The 18,599-nt window shown below is 43.8% G+C and overlaps 1 protein-coding gene across 1 annotated transcript; it reads right to left on the bottom strand.

Moving 5' to 3' along the window:
- Positions 1–88: 88 nt before the first annotated feature.
- Positions 89–15,426, bottom strand: LOC135300231 (cathepsin E-like). Its single transcript, XM_064419479.1, has 9 exons — positions 14,104–15,426; positions 13,750–13,927; positions 11,227–11,344; positions 10,614–10,732; positions 9,955–10,154; positions 9,161–9,283; positions 8,055–8,199; positions 5,292–5,390; positions 89–5,206 (listed from the first exon to the last, which is right to left on the bottom strand). The coding sequence occupies exons 1-9, from the start codon at positions 14,157–14,159 to the stop codon at positions 5,027–5,029; spliced, it is 1,218 nt and encodes a 405-aa protein (XP_064275549.1). The 5' UTR covers positions 14,160–15,426; the 3' UTR covers positions 89–5,026.
- Between the last annotated feature and the right edge of the window lie 3,173 nt (positions 15,427–18,599).

The raw sequence follows: 18,599 nt of genomic DNA, 5'->3' as shown, positions 1-18,599 counted from the left end.
GAGGACCACTTGAAAAATCAGGCCCCACATTTGTGTAGGACAGAATTCTGCCCCACTCCTGATAAAGCTATGCCACTAAAGAGTAGAATAAATAAAAGGATTTAATGTTTAATTTCACTTTAACCAAAGGTAGATGCAAAATAGCTGATGAGCTGGGCATGGGATGTCTGAGCCTTGGAGCACATATGTGGCATACCCAGTGACAGTTTATTGTAAAATGAGGCTCCCAGGTGGCTTCCCTAGGGATGACAGGGCTGCAGCACTCTCTCAAGAGGTGATGGAGCTGCAGGTGCAACTAAGCCTAGGACTCCACTCTTGTGGAGATCTTCAGCTGGAAGTGCACAGGCTGTAGGCATCCCAGGCAAAAAACGTGACCCATGACTCCTACCAAAACTGGTCTCCACTTCCTAAACCTCTCCCCCATTCCCATGCTAACCAGATGTACCACGCACATTCTTAATTGACCCAAACCTGAGTCAGCATTAGGTGTCTCCTGCTACTCCAGGGATGACCAAGCCACCTCCCTAAACCTGCTGATAGTGACCTGGACTTTCAGCTATCACTCCTGCAAAAGAAGTCTGAAAGTAGGCCAGGAAAGCAGCCACAGCTCCTTGGGTTTAGCTCTCACCCATGTTTACAAAAGTGCAGTCTGGAGCATATTGCCAGCATTCTGCCGTCAGTGAGTAGAGGACAGACAAGGGAGAGACAAGGTAGCTCAGGGACTGAAAGAACAGAGAGAGGGGGGACCAAAAGTTAAGAGTCTGCAACAACCAGCAAAAGCAGTATGGACTGCATGGGCAGAAAATCCACCCAGCTCTCTTGCTCAGAAGATTGCACTTCAAAAAACAAACCAGCCTCTCTGCCATGGTAACTGGTAACACCAGTGGCTCCTGGGAGACTTTAGGACTCCCTGATCCTGGGAAGGGAATGAACAGACCTGCCTGCTCCTGCTCCTATGGCCACTTAGGTGAGGAGCCCTTCTAGCTGGTGTGACATACAGCAGGACCCTATCTCATCTGGGTAGGCTTTGAACAAAAATCAACTGCCCTCCCCACTTGTACTTCTTCCAGCTTTATTTCAGCTTGGAAATTGGCTCCTGCTGCTGTATATTGGCACGGTCTGAGCAGCACCACGCTTTCAAACCCTCCAAAGACACTAGACAACAACACATGTATCCTGTCTGTTTAGGAAGCAGAGGACACTTGGCCCAAGGAAGCACTGTTTAAACTCATATTATGTGAATTCCATTTATGCAGGAAAGCCAAGCACAGATTTGCCAGGCATCTATGGAAGGACTTCTTCACACCATGAGATGAGGTGACACTAGTGTCTGACAGCAGCTTATTGAAATTTGATCACAGTTTGGTGTCAGGCATACTGGTGCAACCTCACACTTACTACTCCACAAGAAGTCTTCAGGCAATTCAGGTTGCTATGTTTGGGTTTGACCAACAAAATGAAAAACTCTGCAGAGTGAAATTATACAGAAATAAACAGCGTCTTAGACTAGCAGTCCAATTTTTCTGAATGGCTCTTTTGCAACTTCTGGAAGTTTTCCTCCTGATTCCCTTTTTCTTGTAGCTGAAGCCACACTTTTCAATTAAATGTTTCTCAATCTAATTGCATCTGCAACTGTCAAGGAACTTAATTTACCAATGTGCTTAACTTAAATAAATGGCTAATTTTAAATACAAACAATAAATTTTAAGGACAGCTCCAGTCACACAGCTAGAAACAAAGTCAAAGTAACTGCTGCACTTTTGTCAGGAGAGCAGTACAAGTTTCTGGGGAGTTTGGCCATACTCCTGCCTGGCAGGCATGTATAGGAAGGGTTTTCAGCAGTTGTGAAGGCAGTCTGGCCCATGATCTACCTCTCTCCTTACAGTACTTCAGCTCGAGGAGCTGTGCTTCACACTGTAAGGGAACTTGAGCCAGAAATTAGAGATGACTCTCAAGTGTCCACCACAAATCTTTACTGGGAGTCCTGTCCCACCATACCTGCTCCCTCTAATCCTTCACACAGCTTCCACCAGGGCTTAAGGTATTGGACCAAAATGCTCTTTGTCCCCAACCCAGACATCAGTTTGTTTCACCCCAGCACTGCTAAGTGTGACAAGCCTTCCCAGCTTCTCATCATCGAGCTCTGCTCATCATCTCAGCCTGGCTGCTGCCCAGGATGCACACTGCTGCTGTCCACCACAACATTATACAGCTAATCAGAAATAGTTTTGCTACCTCTCCCACTCGCTCTGCCAGCACTCCCTGGCCCTGCAACAGTGTTCATTATTTGATGGAGGCTCAGGGTGGCCACACAGCAGCCATTAGGTAGGTAAGAGCTTCAGTTAAGCCCCACATAGGTGTCCCTTACACATGCAGATGCATGCTAAATTAGGAATTACAGCTCTGAAGTCACGCAATTCAATCTGTAGTACACCAGCATTTCACACAGTGGGCCAGCTCCAGGTTAGCTACAGTATTCTGTTCATTGCTTCTAAAGAAGCTAGTGCTGGGGTGAGTTACTAGAAAAATTTCCTCTCATCATTTAGTCTATCTCACTTTGGCAAACACCAGTGTACTCTGATCTGTATTAAATTATCTTTTGGGATTATGGGCTCTCTTGCATACTTCTCTCAGTAAACTATTTGCCTTAGCATGCTAAATGGAGTATTTCAGCAAATCCAACAATCCACAACTCATGTTCACAGGTATAAGCAATGTTGAATTATTGCATGAATAAAGGCACTTTGAGACACACCATCCTCCTGGTTTTACTGAACTCTCAAGAAGCACTTCTGGCAAGGGTTTGACCTATCATGCAAATCAACTTGATGTCTACCAGGAACAGCAAGCCACTTACAGAAGCTGGCAAAGTTGGACAAGGATAGAACAGGGCCAGGATAGACAAGTAGGTCAGAGCAGCAGTTTGTTCCCATCAGATGGTGTTAATCTCGAGCAAGATCAGATATATCAGAACAAAGAGAGGGTTAGTCCCTGTGCATGCTGCCTGACTTTCCACCTGCTTCTAGGATGTGTTTCTATTCTGTGCTGAAATTTATAGATCCAGGATGTCAGTGCTGGGACTGACTGGCTGTGGGAACATGTCCCAATACCCTTAAAATCTTCTGTTGTAAATAACAGATCTCTAACTCTGACTGCAAACTCATATTTGAGGAACATATACATATTGTATATATAATGAAATGTACCAGAGTGTAAAGTACGCTGCACAGTAGAGAAAACAAAAATACCCTGCTGCTGTTAAATGAGGAATGGGGCTTTATAGATGTTTGTTTGTCTTGGCTCATGACCAAACAAATGACATTTTCTAGACAAATAAGTTAGCTCATGGTCAATCCATTCTTTAAGAGTGACATGGACAAAAGGGAATCAAGGCAAGATTGGCCTGAAACAGGGTAGGTTCACACAGCCCAGTCTTGTATGCAGAAAGAGACAGCTGGCAGCAGAGTCTCCTTTGCTAGAGGGTGATGGCCTGGATGCCAAATGTGTAACACAATGTGGCTGCAAATAGAGAGTCATGGAAGCAGGCACCAGGGACAAAGATTATTTCATATTGGAAGGCAAGATCAGTATTTAACCTACAGGAAAACCATTCTGGTTTTGTAATACTTATTGAGTCTTACAACTGAAAACTTGAAATCTAAGGGACTGCGATTGTGATGTCACCAAGGCCAGCAATGGATATTGCCTCTGGTCTGTGCCAGGCACATCCAGACAGCAGTAGCAAGTGCCTGGGGGCCACCAACCTCTGTCCAGCAATGCCACCATGGGGCCAGTCTCCATCTGCCCATGGCTCTGCCCTGCTGGGGAGGTGGCCAGTGCACATGGCTGGGACTGCAGACATTTGCAGGCTTTAGAAAGATATAAGCAGCCCCAACATGCCAACACATTTTTTTTCCTCCAGGACAAAGAGCAACCTGAATTTTCACTTGTCATTCTACCCTCAACTCCCCTTCTTCTCAGCACTGTAAAGAAACATAAAATGTAACAGAAATGCCACTAAGATAAAGCAGCTTTTGTTTGGTTAAGTTTTATTCATGTGTATGGGGGTAGTACCAGCTTTAGCAATCCAAACAAATAACCCAATGGGTAGAATTTAGGTGAATCTTCTGCCAAATCAGCACAGCTGCCTGTGGCTGTTTCATCTGAAACTCCTGCTACTGCTGACAAGTGGCTGAGCAAGGGGCAGTAGATGTGTAGTGCTGGTGCACGGGTCCCATGACTCATCTGAGGTGGAGGAACACTGGTATCCCTTTGCATGGGCTGCAGTCTGGGTTTCTGATGTGAATGGATGCTGCTCCAGCTGCTCACACGGCCGAGGGGGAGAGGAGTCAGGCACTAAATCCGGCACTTGACCTAAGGCACGGACATCAAATGCCAAGACACAAAAAAGGAGAATTACCAAGGTATAATTAATCCCAGGGAAAAAGCAGGTTTGAGAGGTGGTGCAAGGAACAATAGTTGAAATTAGTGGCCACACAGGCATCAGTGAAATTCCCTTTTATATAAGCTGGTTGGAGCAAGCTAATTTAAAGAGGATTTCCATGGCACTCAGGAAACGAAGTTGAACAAAACCCAAACCATGGAAAATAATGATGGAAAGGAAAGCTGTAGGAAATGAGGTGGAAACTAGAGCACAAGAAGAAAAAAAGATAGCCAGACCAGGCAGGATTAGGATTAGTTTTCCCTCACACACAACTGCTATCTTTTCAGCCTGACACAGTTCAGCATTTTTATTCTTCTTGATCTTTTGCAAATCTGAGTGCTGCGCTGCTCTGCTGCTTTATCCTGAGAGGTGTAGTGTCCATGAGTTACTCAGGAAAAATTGTTTCACCGATGTAAACATATCTATCCAAATTATATCATCTGGGACAAGGATCACTGCAAAGTCCTTAAAACTTAGAGAGGAACAACACAATGTTATTTAGGTTCAGAGTTGCAAGCTCTTCTTCACACATGTGTTGAAGATCATTACATTAACTTAAGACAGAATAAATGCTATTACAGCTCAGTAGTAATCCTTTCTGTGAACAGCTTTTGCAAATCCCACTCTGTCGTTCCCACGGTCAAAAATACAGTAAAATGCAGACATGAAGACATCTCCTAAAATCCAGAGCGAGCCCGTGCGAGTGGGGATGTCGAGAGACTGAAAGCCGCTCATGCAGAAGGTTTGGTCATCAATAGACTCCTGGAAGGGAAAGCACATGTGCCTGCAGCAACCTGCTCCATGCCCAGCCCGGGGAGTGAGGAGCAGGGAAGCTGCAGACACACACCTTTATGATGTAGTGCTCTGCTGCCAGCTTGTACTCGCGGTGTCCGATCGTGAAGCTAACATGAGGCAAGCTCGACAGTCTTCTGCAGTCTACGAGAAACTGGAAACAATGCACTGACTGAGACGGGATCGCTTTGTCTTTCTGCAAGTGCTGCTCTCTGAATTCAAGGCTTTTGGAGTAGGTAACAGTGAATTTACTACAGAGAAACAGCACCAGGCTGGCTTACAGCCTAACAGTGCCCTCCAGATTCCCGGATCAGGTCAAACCAGCCCAGCAGCCCAGACCACTGCACCCAAGGGACCCTGGGCTGATGAAAATCCTTGCAAGTCCCAAAAGAAAGAAGGTGAAGGGGCTCTGATACCCTCCCTGTGTAACTCAAAGGCAAAAGTAAGCATGTGAGCCCCAGCCAGCCAACATCAGCAAGGTCTGCTGAGCAAAAGTTCTCAAGCTGCGCCAAGGGAGATACAGGTTAGACCTAAGGAGGAAGTTTTTCACAGAAAGAGTGGTCAAACACTGGAATCATCTGCCCAGGGAGGTGGTAGAGTCACCATCCCTGGATGTGTTTAAAAGGAGACTAGATGTGGCACTTAGTGTCATGACCTAGTTGAGGTATAAGATAGGATGGGTTGGACTCGATGATCTTGAAGGTCTCTTCCAACCTAGAAATTCTGTGATTCTGTGATTCTGTGAAAGCTCTGGCCTTGACAGGGCAGAGGGAGCTGCTCCAGCCACAGATGGAGCACCCTATGGGTGCAGTTCACCCCAGGTCCTCCTATAATACCATCAATTCAGGGGAAAAAAAAGCTAGTGAGGAGCACAGCACTTCATGCTTATACTTTGCCCTGGAGTGGGATTTAAAGAGTAGAAGGACTAAACTCTGGAATGGTCATTAATGTACATAAATAATATATCCAGTTACAGTAATGGAGAAGATAATTTCCTGGCCTTTCTAGTTATTTCCTGGAACAACTGGTGTGGGAAATGGAACTGCAGAATGTTCCAAGTCCCAGAGGAACCTTTGCTGTAAACTGTAGTGTTTTAAGTCATTTTTTAGAGGCTTCCTAGAAGGAAAAATCTGCTCTTTGCTGTTTTTAAATCTATTTTATGAAAACATAACCCTACATCTTGTGTGCACTTACCAACTGTCATACCATTAGAAAAAACAAGTCATGGGACAAGGGTACAAAAAGCTAGTAAAATGATTTGTAGGATTCAAGAAGCAAGACATAATTCTTTTACATAGCTATTACAGATTAGTACATCCAGAACAAATCAATCCTTGCTGAAAAGAGGTAAAAGTTCTGGTAAAACCCAGGATGGATACACTCACTTTTACTGGGATAAATTTGAGTCAATATGTGCAGCCTGTCTATGATTGCTAAAAATCAGTCACAGAAACTCTCATTTTCAGGATGCTTTTTTGTGAAATCTGAGATGCCAGATGAATGTTCTTAGGTCAACAGTGGTGTATACATGAACCTACACAGAAATGACCCATTCCTTGTTTGTATTAGGCTGGTATAAGTACATTGGAAATATGTATTTTATCTATGTACATTAGCATGAACCATTGTAAAATCAACTTGTTATGAGAGCATACTCTTTGGCATGTATCTAACAATTTGAAAAATTCAAGATTAAAGGTTTGATTGAGAAAGAATCAGGAGCCTCAGGAGTTACACAGAGGTCACTGTAAGTTCTCCTCTTACAAATGAAAGTGAATTAAGAGTCCACTTTTGTCTTTGCTCTTTGTCCAGTGCACTGGGCACTTGCAATACTCTTAATTTTCTTCCAAGAGTAGCTTTGGGTCAGGATCAAGACAAACTGAGATTAGCTCACATGGTTAGAACATGGTGCTAAGAACACCAAGGCTGTGGGTTTGATCCCTGTACAGGCCATTCTCCTGAGAGCTGGACTTGATGATCCTTATGAGTCCCTTCCAATTCAGAATATTCTGTGAAATGCAAAGTTAACAAAAGCCACACATGGCTTGTTAACAAAGTTAACAAAAGCTCAACTTTGCTTGAGCACTGGAGCCGTGGCAATGTGCTGGTGCCCTGTGGGAGTCAGCCAAGAGCCAGCAATAGGCATGGTAAAGAAAACTGCTCTTTTGCTGGAGGAAGGACAGGAAGGAGTGGTGAGGAGTGTCAGCAAGGGAGATGCAGAAGACAGCAGCAGACAAGAAAGAAAAACCAGCAAAGGGTCAGTGGACTAAGGTTCAGGAGGAAGATTAAGAGCCAGCAAACCTTGTCCTGTACCCTGGAAGGAGCCAGCATTGTAAGTGACACTGATGTGCATCCCTCCCAGGAGCTCTGGCATGTCACCAACTGCTCCACAGCAAGCTGACAGTGAGAGGCCCTGTCAGTGAAGCCACTGTGGGGCTGTCATTAAAATACCATTCCCTTTAAATCTGATGCTGGCCATCAGCACCAAATCCCTCCTGGCTTGGGAGACCCAACATCTAGAGCTGGGGACCTCAAAAATCCTCTGAGCTTCCAAAAGAAAATTATTTCTCATGCAAAGTACAGATCAATTCCTCAAACAGATGTTCCCATTATTTCCTTACACACCAGTATAGAAGATGAAGTGAACATTTGGGAAAAGGACTGGGACAAGGCATATAGGTCAAAAGCAGCTTGGCTCAGAGCTCAGTGCTGTCCTGGAAATAAGGCTTTCTCTGGCACCTATCTAAGCCATCATTCCTGTTATTTTCCAACTCTTTACACCATATACCAGTTTCTCTCCCTTTCTAGCAGTTTTTACCTCTCCAGTATTTGATGGACTTGCCCCGATATATGCCTGCAATCGCCTGATTTGTGAAGAGGGGCCGGTGATAAGAGAAGTGCCTGAGTCAACGATGGCCTCGCAGCCGTGGGAGCAAAAAGCCACCCGGCCCTGGATCTTTATGCTGCAAATGAAAAAAGAAAAAGAAGCTTTAAGCAAATGGCATATACACTGTGACCAAAACACTGTATTATTGCTAGCTAAAGTACCAGAGTATTGACTGAAGTTAATCCCAGACAACAAGTGACAGGACAAGAGGAAAAGGCCTCAGGTTGCACCAGGGTAGATTTAGATTGGATATTAGGAAAAATTTCTTCACAAAAAGTGTTGCAAAGCTTTGGAACAGGCTGCCCAGGGAAGTGGTAGGGTCACCATCCTTGAAAGTGTTCAAAAGATGTGAATGTGGCTCTGGAAGACATGTTTAGTGATGTACTTGGTAGTGGTGCTGGGTTGACAGTTGTACTTAGTGATCTTAAAGATCTTTTCCAACCCTAATGATTCTGTGTGTCTATGATCAAAACTAGCTTAGATTAAAACTTAATAGATTAAAAGTAGCCAGGCTTTGCTAAAGAAGGGAATGTCTGTGGACCCACTTTTCCCTCTCGAGACTCCTACAACTCTAATCATGTGCTTCCTACTGATGAATTTGTCCTCACCCCCAGGAATGTGTTCTCATCAATTTAGGCAGTGTGCTAGAGGTGGGACAAAGGAACCCTGGCTACTTTGACCAAAGTTAGCAGGGCAGATGAAAGCAGGATCCAGAGCTGGATTCTCTTCCTGGGTGCCTTAACCTCTTAACTGAACAATCCACCAAGACCCATCTAGACTACGAGTGTATGATATTAAAGCATACTAACATGCTCTCCCAGATACCAGCCACCCATGTCACAGCAGATTTAGAGAACTAACAAGCCCCAATCTCATCCTGGTGAACCCCTCTTTGAGGAGCACAGGGCTAGAACACTGCAGCTGAGCCCTCCTGCCCCTGTGTCACCAGGTGTTCCTGTCTCTGGGGGCTTAGCTAGACAGGTGAATTTCACCAGTTTTTTATACATACACACATACATGCATGCATACATACATACTTGTTCATGTGTATTTGCCAATAGCTTTTCTCAGTGACTGGGACCCAGTGGATTGAACCTTTGTAGAGAGAATGGTCTATTCCCCCCAGAATCAACTCACCGCCATTCTCAGTGTCGTCTCCTCTGAAAGCAGAAAAGTTTAACACAGACATGGGAGTGTGCCAGTATGCACCAATGAGATTACACTTAAAAAGCAAAAGTCAAATCACAGGATTTAGGCCCTTTGTAAATTCAGCCATATGGATGACTGAAAGGGATTATTACTAAATTATCACTGTATGTGTTCCAACTCAGACCCTCCAAACAACCTCTGAGAAGACTTAATGTTGACACCAAGGTAGGCATGGGGAGCAGGCTGAGCCAGTTGCTACTCTCAGCTCAGAGGAAACAATAAAGAAATAGGTGGAACTGCAGCTGGGTCCAGATTAGGGAACAGTATTTTTCTGAAATGTGGTTATTTGGGTATAGCACAGCACTTCTGCTCATCTGCATGGGCCAGAGGGAAACCTCTGGCAACTGACATGGTGAGTCTGAGCTGGGAACTTTTATTTATGACCAGCTCCAACAACAATAAATCTCTGTCCAAAAAGTCATGATCCTCCCCATAACATTTTTTCTTTTCATGCCATAATCTTAAATGTCAAATTGAAAACAAAGAAAACAACAGAAAGAATTTTTAAAATGGGGGAATTTTTTTTTCAAGGGTTGAAGCTTTATACAGATGCATACAGTTGTTTCTATCAACAGTTAAAAATATTTACTTCTTTTTTAGCGGTGTCATTTTAAAGACAGACCTTTTCAGATAGAAAGAGAAGACTGGCTCCTCTACCAGGTTCTGGTTCATGATGCTGTCAAACACAGGCAGAGCATTGCCCACTGCTAAGGAGGGGTAGCCTAAGCCCAGTACACCATCAAAGTGGGCAAGGACAAAAGTTGCTCCTGGCTCAAACACAGACTCGCCGAAGTCCTGTCCCTTGATGGAGATGTTACTTATCTGTTTGGTAAAAAAAGAAGGCAAAAAACAACCAAGCAAAGAACAACCACAACTGAAAGTAATGACACCACCAATAACAAGAAATGAGCCATGTTTCTGATCCATATCAATGGACTCATTCAGCTTATAAAGCCTGGCTATCTTTGGGTGACTTGCATCAACATAGCACATGCCCATTTGGCAGGTAGGCAGCACCAATTCCTTAGAATGCCTTAATTATGTGGCTGCTTCTTCATAAGCCCAGAAGAGGAAAGAAGTAGAAGTGAAAATTGAAATGTGAGGCATTTGGGTTGGTAGCCCAAAGCTGGAGCAGAACCACACCTCCCAGCACTCAGCTCGGTGGGACCTCACCCTGCCCTTGTCTAAACCAGGCAAGGTTTTCCAGGGCAAGGCCAGTATCTGAAGTGCCCTGCAAACAGTTGATGTGGAGGCTGACACCCATTTTGGGTGGACACTCACCTGCAGTGTGTCTTTGCCAGCAATGCCCAGCATCTGTCCTGAGCCATACTGCAGGGAGAAGGCTTCCCCTCCGTGCTCATATGAATCTGACTTGAAGGACTTAAATTTCTGGTGCACCCCTACACAAAAAAATGACACCTCTACACTGAGGGGAGGTCCTGGCAACCCACCCACTCCCCAGTGCAGAACGAGATGAGATGTAGGAGAACCAGATTTTTGTTTCTCTCAAGAGAAAACTGTTGAAGAAGTACTGCAGGCACCTCAGTTTGCCTGCAGACACCCCAGTTTTTCTGTACCTGAGAGATGATTTTGCATTTTAGAGAAAAAAATAGAACAGAAATGGGCATTTCCACCTCTGTTGTTATGTCTCCCAGGTCTATTTTCACACCTTTGACCTCAAGGTGCAGAGGGACTCTGGGCAGGTGCAGCTGGTGCCTGCCCTGGCTGCAGTGACATGAGGGACAGAGGAGCAAACTGGGGAGAGGGCAGCAGCCCTGAGGGATGCTCCAAATCCCCACCTTGCACACCCCTGCTACACACAAGCTTCTTGGGAAAGGAGCAAGCTCTCTGGCTCCAAGACAAGAGAAGCATCAGGGAGAACACCATTTCTTACTGCAGGCCTCGCTGATGCAGTAGGCGGACGGGACCCAGAAGTTGGAGGAGCCGGTGTCGAACACGACGGTGAACCTCTGGGGCGGGGTCCCCACGCTCACAACGCCGTAGTACTGCGCCTGGGGGAGGAACACGGCCCTCAGCCAGCTCTGCCCTGAGGAGCAGCCCTGACTGGGAGCGTCCCACAGGCCCCGCAGCGGCGTCTGTGCCGTTCCATCTAAACGGGAATGCACACCACAGGAAGCGTGTCTGGTTCCACCAGCGGCTTCGAGCAGCAGGTTTTACTCCAGCTGAATGAACAACAGTGTGCCATTTTAAAAGCCTTTTAAGCAAACGTTCAGTTGGGTTCCTGTTGTATTGCACTAAATTTAGTTATTTAGTTGTTTAGTTATTTAGTTGTTTAGTTATTTGCACTGCACGTTTGGTAATTTGCACTGTTCATATGATTTGTATCCTATCACCACATGGTCTTCCCCTTTTCCCCTGAGTGTCAATGTGGTGGTCTCTCCCCGGTTTGCCTCTCCTCTCACCCCTCCTCACTGGTATCCCATGAGCTGTTGCCCCCCTTCCCCTCAGCTCAAAACCCTCCCGGGAGAAGGCCACAGCCTCTTTCTTTCCATCTGGGTGATCTGGTGTCTCCTATCTGGGAAATAAAAGTCCCCATGTGGGGAAGAGCTCTTTTCATCTTTTGCCTTTTGTCCTGTGTAAGATCGTGTGGGCTGGGGTCCGTAGCTAGCCAGATTGGACCCAAACAGCCTGCCAGGCACAATTTCTTACACGTTCCCTATGGAGTCAACAAACCCTCTTGCACTGGCTTCAGAGGTGGCAAGGTCATCCTCAAGATGAAAGTTTCACATGCCCACACAGACCTTCAGGCTGGTCCTTGCTGATGTCAATAGGAAAACAGTGTTGCAAAGTCAGGACAACCTGCCTCTGCCAGCTTCAGAGGGCTCTGACCAGTGGCACAAACACTGCCTTATGTGGCTGCCCTTTTTCCTTTGTAATTAGCAGCTATTATAGCAAGTCAAAAACTATTGTGTTGCACAAACTGTTCCTGATGTACTGGACAAAGTTCATCCAGCAGATGAAACCACTGACCATCCCTGGATACCAATTGAGACTGAGATAATCTGTGAACACGTGAATGCTGGAGTGAAGTGCTTATCCACATCCCGAATACAAGTGTCTAAGTGCTCCTATCTGGCCTGGAAGAGCACTTCAGCATTAAGAGACCTATTTTTAGGAAGAAGTATTTCTGGAATTTAACCACAGATAGAAAAGCAATAGCTAGTGCCAAACTTTTTTCAGCAATACAAGTATTTGAATATGTACCTTCAAGTGCATACTCGTTAATTAATAAACTGACGTTTCTGACCCCAGAATATATAGTCTGAATTAAATAATCTTGAAAAGGCAAGCAAGCATGCCATTTAAGAGAACATCCAACTATACAGTAGGATTCTATTTCTTCCTGCATTAAACAAACCTAAGTGATGTTAATTTAAAAAAAAATGAAACAAAACCAAAAAACATACACACTGCAATAAAACCATTCCTGGTGCTACCTGAATATGCTGGGGAAGTGGGTTTTGCTTTGTTGTTTTGAGATTTTCATTTATCCCTCTTTGAAATAAGCTTTAGAGCAGGTTGAAGTGTTTCAGTGTCCTTTGTTCTTCTTCACATACTTATTTCTTTACGGCCCTCAAGTCTCAGTAAGTTCTTGCTGAATTAATTTGGCCTTCCCTTCGATTCCATTCCCTGTTCAGGTGAAGACTTCACAACATTTCTGCAGCTTAGTTTCCCTTCAGATAAGCATAGCAGAAAAACCAATAAAACAGAAAACAGAGACCATCCAAACGGACAAAATTCTAAAACCAAGAAAGACAGCTTACAAAATGATAGACCTGCTGACTTGCCTGAGATCCAGAGAAATTAATTTTTTTTTCCTTTTTCAGTTTAGATGGCAAATCCTCCCAGGTCAGTCTCCAATACTTAATACACATTAAACTCCAGAGGTATAAACAGAAAAATAAAAAACTCTACTTAAGTCTTTATCATCACTGATTTGTGACTCAACCTGATCAAATAAATGAGATTTGGAGGATTTTTTTACAACACATAAAGCATCCAAGTATCTGCTAAATAGAATATGACTAAATGAAGCAATCAGATTCTGCTGTGAAAAACCCTGTAGTTCGCCAAGACTGATACAGGCAAACGTCCCATATTTCTTTGGGGACCCAACCGAGTCCAATACAGATCTATACAAAAGTAAAACTTGTCACAGGGCTACCACTGCTACTCTGCATCAGCTTTCTACTCAGGTCCCATGTTATCCTAGATCTAGACATGCTTTATTTTGCAGATTGCAACCTGGTTTTTTATGGTCTAATATTTATAGCACAAAGCAACAAGACACCACAAGCCCTATAATTTCATTGCTCAAATGTGCTGGGAAAAACCCCCTGCCTCCAGTAGAACAATGGATGAGTCCTAATGATTGCATTACCAAAACTGTACTTACATGCATGTAATCATACAGCCTTTCTGAAGCAGTTCCTACTGATAAAGCAATATCTGCGGGGAAACAATGCAGATACCTCCGGGCAAAAACATCAGGGTGGTGATTCCTCCAAAATTCCTCTAATTCTCCCTTTTCCTTCAGCTGTTTCTTGATAGATTTGAATCGAATCAAGGGGATTCTATGCAAATAAAATAAACAAAAAAACCACACTGATTGTCCTTTCTAGAACTGTCATATACTCCATTTTTTAAAAAAAAAAGGTTTCTTTTTTGAGACCTCAAGTAGCAACAGGCACAGGTCATCCCATGAAGCCAGCTGAGATGTGTGCCAGTGAAGCCAGATGAGTTTTCTTACCGTTCCACAGCCACGATGAGCGGGATGTAAACCACAGCCAACAGTATTGCCTGCATGGCTCCAAGAGGTTCAGAGTCTAATGACACTCCTTTACTCAGAAGTCCCTTTTTTATGGCCTGTTGTCAGCTGAGGGCCACTCGCCAGGTCAATCAATCACAGGAGGTCAGTGCTTTGGCAGAAAACAGATTCATTTACTCTCAGACTAACCGCTGGTTTGAGCAAATAATGGTGTCCAGTGGAGCTACTCAGGCACAGATAACCAAGGCACAGTCTAGACCAAACAGACATTTAACTAACAATCCTTAATGTCTTTCACATAAATATGATATATGGGGTGAGCCTGGCTTCTGCTAGAATGAGAAAGAGGAAGCTGTCCAAGGACTTGCTGCTTTTCAAGCTTGCTTTAGTGAGATGTTGCTCAGAAGTGTTCAATGCAGAGAAAGAGGACGTAATATATATCCATTTCCCTTTTGCCTGGGGACATTTCAGCAGGGCTGAGAAGACTTTTGGTGGGCTTGCGACAAGTCATCCCCTAACAGCTGAAATTTAATTCTCTATCTATAGGAGAGCTCCAGTCTAAACATAAATGTGACTGCCACGACATAAGATGGATCTTCAAAGTAAAAAACACAGCAGTACAATACTGCAACATACAGTAAAAACCAGCAATAATTTTGCACACATTTCAGCAAGACATTTGGAAGAGCTCTCTTGGATTTATTTTCCTGCAAGTTTCCTGCAGTTAGTGGCTCCCACCCCTGCACGTGTGTTCAAGTCAAGCCTGCAGAGAACAGAGAATTTGCTCAAAAAGAAGCTGATTTGGCAGAGCACAGCCCCCATCAGCTGCCCAGGAGGAAGCAGAGCACTGAGTCTGCAGTTTACTTACAAGACCTTTTGAATCTTTCCTCTGCACAAGAAAGAGCAGTAAGCAACCATATACTGCAGCCTAGCATATATTAAAGCTAACTTTGAATAATCAGCCATTTTTGTTCAAAAGGTTTGTATGGTAGGATGCTGGGGAAAGAGCAACCACTTTTTTTTATCTTTGCAACACACCATGTATTTAAAATAAACTGCTCACTATGCAAAGGTGAACTAGAACTGAAGAATTCTCCCAAAGAGAGCAGATGTGCAACAGCACAGCCAGGAGCAAATGTCAAAGGACACGGAGGAGGCAGGAGTTGTCATCTTTGCTCCAGCAGGAATGTCAAGAAGAAACAGGAGAAAAACCCAATCACACACCATTTGTGAGCCAAGAAGGGGTCTAAGTGCCCATCACAGACTTCAAATAAATACAAAGCAAACAAAAATTGCTCCTTTAAGTCACTTCCCTTGCTATGTCAGACTGATTGAGGAGGGGTTGAGAGCCTTAAATCAATAAGTTTAGAGATCTATTTATTAGTTCCCCTAGATTTTGAAATACAGTTTGCTTTTTCCAACATACCTCCAAAATTGTAAGGGCTAAGAAAACACAGCAAAAACTGCAAGTGGTGTCATCACACAGCTGCAGGCAGAGCTTTGGATCTGAAAAAGCACCAGCATCTCTATTATAATATCTTGTTTCAAAAAATAATAAAAACTCAAAAATGCATATTTTATATAGGTTTTTATTTTATTCTGATTTTTTCAGTTATTTATCTCTGAGTAATATTCCCCATTTCTCCTGAACTCAAAGGTTTTACTCAAGTTATCAGCAAACTATCACATTTCCTGTCCCACAGTCATCCCAGCCACTGAGCTGCAAGATCTGGGTGCTGGAAATGGGAATGGTGAGCAAAGATGCAGCCATTTGTGAAATCTAGAAAGAAAAGGCACTTCTCAAGGAGCCCCCACCTGTCACTTGATGCACAACAGAGCAGATGTCATGCCCTTGGGTAGGGCAGTGTCGCTTTGACAAGAGCAAGACAATGCCTCTGCTGAGTGCCTTTATCACTTGAACTTTTCCTCAAATGCTACAAATGCTTCTGGGAAGTCGATAATGTTCCTGTTGGAGGGCACCACGGTGACTTTGAAGACATGAAGCTTTCGAAACACGGCCTGGGTCTGCTGTGAGGACTGCCTTTGCCTTAGTGCCTCCACTGAGTAGCCGATTCTCAGAAAGAATGCGACTGTTCATTTTACTGCAAGTGTAGTCCTTTATTAATCCACACACAGAGGTTATTCTTTCCCACATTCTCTGATCTCACTCTATGTTCCAAGCAGACATTAATTTAACTAACAGAGGTACAAAATGCAGCAACAAAAGGTCATTGTGACCTTTTTTGATAAGCTGGAATAATCATTAAACTACAGTGCAGAGGATCCCTAAGAAATAGTTATCTGCAGTTTAAAAGTTCCATTAAGGAGAAATAATTCAAGTAGGAAAAAGAAAAATCCATATCTGTATCTGCAGACGTAAAGTACTTTGCTAAGTTATTTGTCTACTTATGGATTATTGAGAAAAAATATGCCTAAACTGTACCATTAATATAGTCTTAACTATGTTCTTGTGTTGTTATGATTAGTAGGTTATCTGAAAAAATTTGTCTAAAAGACAAGACTTTGCTGTGGATGTATATTCATTATTAATTATGCCAAATGCATTTGGTTTTCCACACCTGTGGTCTACAGCGCCTTAAGGGGAGGCACCCTCACCTTCAAAAGGTGCCACGGCTGTTTAGAAATTAAAAACAAATACAACAGCCTGCTGACACATACCCCACAGTGGTCCTATGACAGGGGACAGAGTATCAAAGCAGTAAAGAAGTGTCTAAAAGGAGATGCTCATGCAGTGCAAGCTGGTTTCTTGCTTCTGGGATGCCATGCACAGCACGTCCCACCATCAGAGAGGAAACTTTCAGGCCCTCTATTCCACAGCACCACCACAGATTACTGTGACATTGTCTCTGTTCTCCAGGCTTGATACTCTGCCCAGCTTCTCCATCCAAAACTTTTGTGGTACTCAGGTCTCAGCAGTCATTACTCTCTGTCCTGCTGCAATACTGTTTCCCAGGTGTCCTCTCTATTGTTCTTCTCCTCCATAACTTTATAGCATCACTGCTGCATGGCACAGCCACTCATCTTGTGGGGAAAAGACTCATAAACAGCCTGTAGCCTATACTCAGCTAAGAGCTGCTTTACATTTGAAAGCAAGTGGTAGTAGAGAGCTCTATATTACTAGATTTGACCAAGAAATCCAGAGGCCACCTTAAGTGCTGCCTTTTCCTCAATATTGTTTGCTCTGCCTTTCGTCTTTCAAGGGCGCGTGGCTCTCAGCAGTCACGGATTTTGGTAGTACAGCACCTAATACCCCAAAAACAATTGCAGATTGTTCAAAGAAAGTATTCTCCCTAAATTACAGTAAGTGTGGGAAATAACAGCAATGGGCTGTAGATATCAAAGCAAAGAGCCAGGTGGTGAAAAGGCTATTTTACCTTAAAACGCTCTGCCAGTTTTCACATCCAAAGTTCATGGTAGAGCTATGGCCAACACAGATGCAGGACAACCACAGAAAGGGTTGGGTAGGAAGGAATCTTAAAGATCATGTAGTTCCAACCTCCCTGACATGGGTAGGGACAAGTATGAGTCCCCAGGAAAGTCTGAAATAGCAGAAGCTCAACATGTCAAACTATGCAGATGTTCCTGTATACATAGGAATACTCCCAGAAATTAGAACTGACTAGCAAAATGGATCATGATGCAACTAGAACACTGTCACATCTAAATAGCCATAACTTTTCAAAATCAGACTTATTTCACTCATAACAAGTGAGAATCTTGAAGGAATCCATGGGAGTTTCTTGACAGGTTTTGGTACAGACACAGAAACTGCAGCAACACAGTTGGAAAGTGGAGGGAGAACAACCTTGGCAATTTGCGATAGCATATTACCTTGGGATTCAGACAAGAAGTAAAACAATAAAATGAAAAAGGCCCTACAGACAAGAAGAAAATGGTAATGAAAAAGGCCCTACACAATCAAGAGTGCCAGAGGCTATAATAAATACCATTAAATTAGGAACATAATGCTCAAGATAGCAGTTTGCCAAGTATTTGTGTTAAAGCTTTAAGGTAAGTACTGAGTGGCAAGTTACACTCTGAAATCCAAGTATTTGGCACCTTTCAAAATACATCCCTGAAAGTGCCACTCATTTTGAAAGTCAGTCAAGTCTTGATAGGTATTTTAAACAACAATTTGATTATATCCGACATTTCTGCTGAAAGTTTCATGAAAGTTAAATATCTGAGCTTAAAACTTTGGTTTGCTGTGGTGTTTACGTTCCCAAGCCGATCCTTGCTGCCTGCGTTGGCTACACAGACAGCACAGCTGCAGCAAGAAGTGAGGGGCTGGGGCAAAATCAGAGAACATTTACAGTGTGCAAGAGGAGGAAAGAAGGAATGTTTTCAGGGGGAGGGCAAGCAAGTAGTAGTGTGGGTGAGAGAGGGAGACCTGGGCCCTGAGTTGTCCTGTCCATAATCCCCGTCACCAAACACTCATTCAGTTATCAGAAGCATTT

This window comes from Passer domesticus, chromosome 5 (genome assembly GCF_036417665.1).
Source record: "Passer domesticus isolate bPasDom1 chromosome 5, bPasDom1.hap1, whole genome shotgun sequence".
NCBI classification, from domain to species: domain Eukaryota; kingdom Metazoa; phylum Chordata; class Aves; order Passeriformes; family Passeridae; genus Passer; species Passer domesticus.
Note: the sequence above shows the minus strand (reverse complement) of the source record. Positions and strands in the feature narration are given on the sequence as shown.